This window comes from Lupinus angustifolius, chromosome LG05 (genome assembly GCF_001865875.1).
Source record: "Lupinus angustifolius cultivar Tanjil chromosome LG05, LupAngTanjil_v1.0, whole genome shotgun sequence".
In the NCBI taxonomy this organism is placed as follows: domain Eukaryota; kingdom Viridiplantae; phylum Streptophyta; class Magnoliopsida; order Fabales; family Fabaceae; genus Lupinus; species Lupinus angustifolius.
Genome location: NC_032013.1, coordinates 22,953,641 through 22,962,019, shown reverse-complemented (window position 1 = coordinate 22,962,019; position 8,379 = coordinate 22,953,641). Strand labels below are relative to the sequence as shown.

The following is an 8,379-nucleotide window of genomic DNA, read 5'->3' as shown; positions in this document are numbered from 1 at the left end:
GTTCCTTTATGCCTTCTCCTTGCATTAGATGGAAATATGACAATATCCTTTTCCTTGGTTAGGTCGAGTGAAACATTGATGTTCCCATGACATAAATTAATTCCTAACATCCATCACATCACTTCTAGGAATAGACAAACATCACATGTTTTAAACGATGTTATATTATTTGTTCAGAGAATGAGACACCGTTTGAGACATGTGATCTCTATCCCACCTCCATAGAAACTTAAAAAGACATTATGATATGCAAGTGTGATCTCTCCCTAGCAACCCATGTTCCTAAATATGTACCTACTTTTAGGCATCAAATCTGAAATCTTCATGATTAGAGCTAACATTAGTGACTAGAAACTAGAAAATCCCTTCCTTCTTTTCTAACAGTGACAAAAGCATCTCACTTACAATATCGTACTCTAATCTGTAATTTTTTTCCACCTGCAAAAACACATGCACTTTTAATTATTTCACAAACTTATACAAAACAATAGTGCTTATTATAAATTTGTTATAGTCATCTTTTCATGAAAACTATATATAATGTGCATGCTTACTTGATAATGCAAGTTATAGAAGATCCTCCCTTCAAAGGTTTCAGATGAAGAAGCATTTAGAAGAACAAGCCCATGATTTTCTAAGCACAGCAAGATCTCACACAGTGAAATCTTGTTGACCTCTTCATAAGTGGAAATCTGAATAGAAGCCTCAATATCATTGAGTCTAGTTGTTGAAACTACAAAAGCAGAACTCTGAGGAGCAATTTTCCTTTGACATTTTTTGTTCACTGCATCTCCTTGCCGTGAAATTCTTAATAAAAGTTCTTCCTTCTTCTTAATTAGTCCTTCTACCTGCTTTTGCAACTCAGGTATGTATTTTAGGACTTGTGAAATTGTTCCGGGAATGCTCATTTTTTTCTGCAAAATTAACATGGAACAGTATCTCTATTAGTCACAGTTTATAAATTAAACTATGAGGTAATATATATTTTTTTCATGTAACAAGGGTGTATCTAGTTAAGAGTTGAACCCTTACATTATGGTCAAAGAATCTAATCATCTAGGCGCTAGCTTTGTCATGAAAATACAATATTTTAACAATAGCGCATCTAAAAAGTTTCTTTTTTAAGTAACAACATACATAATAATTTTCGAAAAACAACATTTAATGAAATAGAACATGATATGGAGACATATATACAAAACCAAAACTTAATCTCATTAATCACATTATGTGAATCAAACAATGTCATAATAGTCCATCATAAATTATATTTATTAGGAAAAAAAATTAAATTTTACTTAATTATTTTTTTTTATTGTAACCTCCGTCTAATATATTATCTTTAAATGATCTGAGATATGACTCTGTAATCTTTTCCATGTGAATATATATTAGAACTTAATATCTATGGTGGATGTAAAGTTTATAGGTTATTGGGTAGAGTTTAAAATCTATATATTGATGGTGTAAAGTTTTTTACACTGTTAGTATATCATTCATCGTTGATTTGTAATATTTTTATTCGAAAGTCAATGATAACTTATATATGAATAGTGGATTTGCTTAATGTAAAAAACACTTACATTGTGTGTATACATATTAAACCATATTTTGTATATATACGTGCATATATTCGTAAAAATGCAAATTCTTCGCGGGTGTGTCAAATTCATCCATTTTAGGGAGATTAGAATTACACATAATTTGGATTAGATGTACTCCACTTATGCCATCCCTCCATGCTAAATTAACTAATGTCGGTGTTAGGATTTAAGCTCATGAGGAGAGCGAACCCAAAAGATTAGCCTAGTAGGTGAGAGAATATTATGGTTTAAGTACCATATTAAGTTTACTATTCTACTAATGTGAGACTCCTAACATTGTCGCACCCTTTAAGGGTCGATGTCTACGACGGCTTTCATTCTATCGGTACTGACCCGATGATAGCCCTTTCTCTTTTGGCGACTTCACTCATCTTTCTGTGACGCAATTCACAATGAAAGCATCAATAATTAGGACTTAAACTCATGAGGAGAGTCCAACTCAAAAAACTAATTTATTAGGTGGAAGGCTCATAGCTTAAGTACATATTGAGTTTACTATTCTACTAATATGGGACTCGTAAGAGTTGGTGCTCCACTAACTAGCATATTCCTTATCTTTTGTTATTCTTATTTTCCCAAATTGTTTTAATATGCGTGGGTTCCATGTCGAGAAAATTTGAGTTCTTAATCAAATAAAGTTAATGTTTGAGTTCTTTTCTTATATTACTAGGTCAAATTTAATTTTTAGCTTTTGGATATATATATATATACCAAAATCAGACGTCAAAGTTTTATAATAAAGTAGTTCTCCCATTTCATTCACAATAGACAATATATTTAATATATTTATATTTTCAACTTATTTTGCAACATGATTTATCTCAAAATATGATTTAAGCAATTTTAAATTTTAAAAAACTTCTTTCCACCATCGTTATAATACCTACATGCATTAGATAATTAACAGAATTTTAGGATAACTAGTTAAAACTTTAGGGTTTTCTTTTAAATATTTTCTATTTTCATTTTCCACTATAATTACAATACCCACTTATTTTTCATTAAACTAAAAGAGTATTTCTATCAGTAGTAGTTGGTTCAACTTGTACATATGTGTTTATCTTTTAGCAACTCTTGGGATGCGTAGTAGTTATAAAAACTTATGCGAAGATCTAACTCTTCTATATTGTCTATGATATTGTTTCACCCTCATTTCTCTTTTTAAATAAAATATATAAGTGAAAAGGGTGAACATCAAGAAATGAGAGTGTTATGTATTGGGCATGTAGTTGGCATTTTTTATGTATATACCTAGAGTACTCAAGTTAAATGAAGTTAATTGGATACTATATAATCTATCATAGTGAATGATATAATCAGCAATGATGCCTTAAGCTTATGGAAGAATTTATATATTTATTTAGGGAAGACATATTACAAATGAAGAGAAGAGTGAAATAGAACTACATGATTAAATTTTCATGGAAGCTATGGATTACCATTAATTTTCTTAAAATTGTTGCTTAAAAAAACTTACTACCAATCCAAAGAAAAGAAAAGAGGAAGATAGAAAGAGGTTAAGTACCTTTTGATCTTGCACAGGAAGAAGTGAACGAAGTGAGGAATACAAGCTATTGATTTTCTTTCGGCGATCCCGTTCGCTAGCATTGTGGCTGAGCTTCTTTACCATGGTAGGGTCTGAGGATGGTGTAGATGTTTGAACCTCAAGTGGTGAATGAGGTGAAGAAAATTGATGAGGAAATGAGTAATAGTCTGAATTGAAGTAGTTTTGGTTATTATTATGACTTATAGGCTCAACTTCTAAGGGCCATATTCCCATGTTTGATAACACAGGAGGAGATAGTGCAAGCATGATGGAGATTGGTTATAAACAAGTTATGAAGTTGCTTAGATAATGAAATGATCAAGACTTCTTTATATATATATACATACATATACAAAGATATCATCCCTTATGTAAGCATATAAATATTTTACACATTTGAGTAAATGTGTGTGCTATTCAAAAAAAGTGTAATATTTATATATTGTCAGTATTTTTATACACTCACTATATCATTCACTATTTATTTGTATTATTATTTTTTGATGGAGAGTCGATGATGATTAAACATGAATAATTATGATATAGTGACAATATATAAAATTTGTACAATGTTAGTATTTACATTTATTTCTCTATCCAAAATTGTATAAAATATTGTGGGCTTCTATTTTTTATCACAAATCAATTATATATGTATTTTAGATGAATTCTTGTTCCTAGTCACATATTAATAATTCAAAATCAATTAGAGAAGTAGCCAGGTCAGCTATAAGAACATGTTTGGAGTGTGGCATCTATGTGTTTATGAGCGTGTAAGAGAGGTTGAGAAGGTGTTAGGAGCGTGCCTAATATAAAACTTGTCATAGATCCTGTTCATCCGTGACGTAAGTAGTTATCACATTCATGGGCCATAACTTAATTAATTGAATTAATTAAAATAAAATGTATAACGATTTCAAGGAACCATATAAAAAATTATAGAGATTAAGACCAAACATATTTAATTTAGTTTTTTCAATAGATTTATTGAAATTGATAATTATCATTGCATAACATTAAATGGTGAATAAAATAAAATTTGTCACGTTTTTATTTTAAATTAATAATAACCAAATTTATAAAGTACATTCTTTTAGGGGTCTTAGACCTCTCAAATTCAGGATCAACCCAATGGTATGTGATTGGGGGTACATCAACATTTATGTCTCACAAGATGTCTACTATATATATATATATATATTATTTCTTGTGATTAGTTAGAAACATTAATAAAAATAGTGGCTCATTGTAATGTAAGCAAGTGTTCATTAATCCTATAACTCCCTTAAATTTTCATATTACCATTCTATATATATATATATTATTGACAATATAAAAGTTTATTACAATATGAGTGCATCTTTTATCATTAATTTGTTAATTAATAACTCTTAAGTAAAATTAATATATATGAATGATAGATGTATATCAATCATATAAAAAATTACAATCACAATGTATATATATTAAACTCTAAATTTAAAACTAACAATGTGTTGTTCTAGTGATGTAGGGTTCCACTATACTATATCATAGAATGACTAGAAGATCAAGAGTTCGATTTCTGAGAGCGACAATCCTTTGGAAATGTTATCATGCACTACGAAAGGAATTAGTTCATTACTCATAGGGTGAGGATATAGTTGAAAAAAACTTTAAATTTAAATTATGATGCAAATTTTATACTATTTGTATCATATATGTGCTTCCAAATTTCTTAGTACAATTTCAATGAATAAAATGAGGGTATCATTTTTTGTATTTTTTTTTTCGTTGCATAAAAATTAATATTATGAAATATAAGTCGGACGTTAAACTAGAAGAGATCTCATATTAGGTTTAATAGTTTAAACTGTATGATTCAAACAGATGATATCATATATAATTAATAATTTTTATCTATAAATATATAATTATATATCATTGTAAAATATAATTAATAATTATATTGAAGTAACATATCTCTATCTCTTTTTGGACTAGAGTAAAACAAAAGATTAGATAAGTATTCGTTTTTTAAATTTTAAGTGAATTGTTCGGTTTACTTTCCGGGTTATTCTGATTTAATCGGGTTTAATACGCTCAAATTAGAATTTTCGCATTTCAAAGTAGTCCAACCCTTATTCAGTTAAACTAGAATTGTTTTCAAGTTCGTTTAGCGATTGGATTATTCGGTCTAGTTCTCACAATACTAATAATAATAATAATAATAGTTAGACATTATATTTTTTATTAAATTAAACTTTGAATCATTATTTACATTAGAAATGAACTATTGTTAATTTTTCATAACATACTTAAATTTTCACCCCTTGGTCATGTTTCTAATTCCGTCCAGGTTCAAATCTGTGTTATTACCCTTATTTAAATTTGACTTTGCCTTGTATTGCGCATGGTATATCATCATTTAATAAAATTCAATTTTCTCATGTTTCCTTTGTCTGACTTTTGTCATTATTCTCAACAAGAAGAAGAGTTTGATGGAATTAAGAAGAAACAAATTAGACATTCAATTAATATTACAATAACTTTACTTCACCATTCGAATGTAACCCATTCCAACCTTCCAGGAGCTTTTACTTTCAAAGTTATTTAAGATGTTGAATTGATCACCAATTAGTCAATTACATAACATGGTATTCTAGCTGGCCACTCTATTTTGGTCCAAAATTAATATATTGTCCTACAAATCCTCCTGCATCATAAAAAAAAGTAAAATTATTCACACAATTATACTTTGTTTAATTTTTATTTTTATTTTTTAGGTAAATGTTAATATTTTTTTTTGCGAGTAAATCACCCTCCTTATCACTTTAACCCCTCAACCCTCCTCTCTTACCATTTTCCCTCTAATATGTGTTTCTTCGCTTATGACATATGAATAATTCACCAATTTTAAATTAGAGAAAAAATATATATGCACTAACAATGTATGAATTTTATACATTATTATTATAATATCCACAATTTATAATTATCATTGACTCTTCAAAATAAGTATCCAAAATGAATGGTAAATAATGTAATGATTGCATATAAATCTTTGCATAGATATTATATTCTTTAAATTAACAATTGAAATTTGTACTTACAACTTACATTAAAATGTAGATTGTAATATCGATATACTGCGAATGTAAAGATTTATACAAACTCAATACATTACCTGTAATACCTCATCTTTGGCATGCGACCTCTGAGTTCATGAATTTACTAAGTATGTCACCTATTAAGCATAAATACCTCTATAGTATTTTATGAATATAAGTCCCTGAAGCAATATTGTGAAACCCGAGTCGGACTTCAAATCGAAAGAGGTCTCGTATTAAGTTTAATCGATTTAAACGGTTAAACCGTCCTATTGGACCGGATGACTTCATATATAATTTATCATTTTATCTATAAATATATAGTTATATATAAATACAAAATTTTATATAATTATATTGAAATAACATCTTTCCATTTTTTCTTGGACCTGGGTAAAACAAAACATTAGAGTAGTGTTCTGTTTTTTTAATTTTAAGTTAATCGTTCGGTTCACTTCCCAGATTATTGCGCTTCAACCGAATTTAACATGGTTGGATCGGAATTTCTCTGATTCAAAGTAGTCCAACCCTTCACTCGATTAAGACTACCAACCAGAGCCGTATTCAAGTGCGGTCAGTGATCAAACCGGTTGGACCATCCGGCCCGGTCTAGTTATCACAACAATGCACTGGGGTCATGAGTTCGAGTCGCTGGAGACTCCCTTCAATGAGAATAAAATATTACATGGGTATTTAAGCACATGTGGCACACTCAGTAAATTTATAGACTCAAAGGTCGCATATCAAGGTTGTGTGTTACATCATCCATCATTAATCTATATTACTTACTTTTTAAGAGTTAATGATCATTGAAAATAAATAGTAAATAATAAAATTACAGCATATAAAAACCATTCAGGGTATACATATGTTTTTCTCTAAAATGTATTTATGACCAACTTGACATGAAATATTAATTTTATTGGCTTATGTGTCAATTAAGATTAACATAATGCACACTTTAGAGGGTGCTATTAGTTGTAGCCATTGAATTGCACGTGCCGACGCATGGCATACACAAGCCTTTTGGTTTGCACGCGTAATTAACTAAAGCTAGGTTCCAAATTCTTATATATAAAAAATTATGAATCACGAAATGTGATGATGTATGGCATAGTTTATGTTAGTTATTTTGTACACGCAAATGACGCAATCTATGAAGTTCTAAAAACAGTAGTTATTTGTATCTATAATTTACGATAACAATAAAAAAATATTATTTATAAGCTTGCATTTGACACTTATGTATAGATACTTTTCACTTTGTAAAAAGAAATAAGAAAGTGAAATATTTGTCGGGAGGTCAATATAGAAAGGGCTTTGTGGCTTTGTGCCAAGTTATCAATGGTGCAAGGTGTCACTTGGAAACTCCAATCTTAAAAAAATGGTGGAGGCAGAATGAAATTATGGTTCATAGAACTTTGAACAATTATGGGTTTATTCAAGTGTGAAATCACATATTGGATATGTGGAGAGTAGTGAAAGAATTTATAAGAAATAAAAGTCCATGAAACTAGAGAGTCATAAGATGGTCTGAAGGTGAAGAGAGATGACATAAGGAATGAAGTGTAGAACGTTGTGGTTTCGAGTCCCACCATCCACAAAAAAAGGAGTTATAAGGTGGTTTGATGGTTAGGGTGAAGGAGATTGAGGGTGAAGTGTCACCCACAACAAAAATACTAACATACTAATAACTAACAATTCTGATAAAAAAAGAGGCTCGTGGAACTAAGCCTTATGACTCTACACTCTTCTCATACCCCAATAACAATAGAACACCCTCATGGTTAGAGACTTGACAGTCACGGTCTGTCCAAGAAGGTTTCCAAATTCAATTTAGGACGGAAAGGGTAACCAAATTCAAATCATCTCATTATATAAACGGCAAAATATAATATTATATTGTTTTTCCTTTTTGTTTTTAATATATTATTGGAGATGATTCTAACCCTTCAAATAAAACATGTTTTATATAGGTGAAAATGTTTAAAAAATTAAAAATTAAATTTATAGGTAAAGCAAGTTAATAATTTTCAACAATATCTGTCTAATTGTTAATTATTCATTTTATATTATATATGAACGTGAGTCAAGTCTAATGATAGGATTCAACTGATATTTTATTCCTAAAAAACAAATA

The 8,379-nt window shown here is 29.3% G+C and overlaps 1 protein-coding gene across 1 annotated transcript; it reads right to left on the bottom strand.

Moving 5' to 3' along the window:
* Positions 267-3,474, bottom strand: LOC109348190 (transcription factor ORG2-like). Its single transcript, XM_019588466.1, has 3 exons — positions 3,130-3,474; positions 555-914; positions 267-438 (listed from the first exon to the last, which is right to left on the bottom strand). The coding sequence occupies exons 1-3, from the start codon at positions 3,415-3,417 to the stop codon at positions 355-357; spliced, it is 732 nt and encodes a 243-aa protein (XP_019444011.1). The 5' UTR covers positions 3,418-3,474; the 3' UTR covers positions 267-354.

Coding starts and splice junctions, on each gene's coding strand:
- LOC109348190 (XM_019588466.1), bottom strand. CDS start 3,417: ATGCTTGCACTATCTCCTCCTGTGTTATCAAACATGGGAATATGGCCC. Junction 915..3,129: donor TTCCTGTGCAAGATCAAAAG/GTACTTAACCTC, acceptor TTAATTTTGCAG/AAAAAAATGAGCATTCCCGG. Junction 439..554: donor TCTATAACTTGCATTATCAA/GTAAGCATGCAC, acceptor GTGTTTTTGCAG/GTGGAAAAAAATTACAGATT.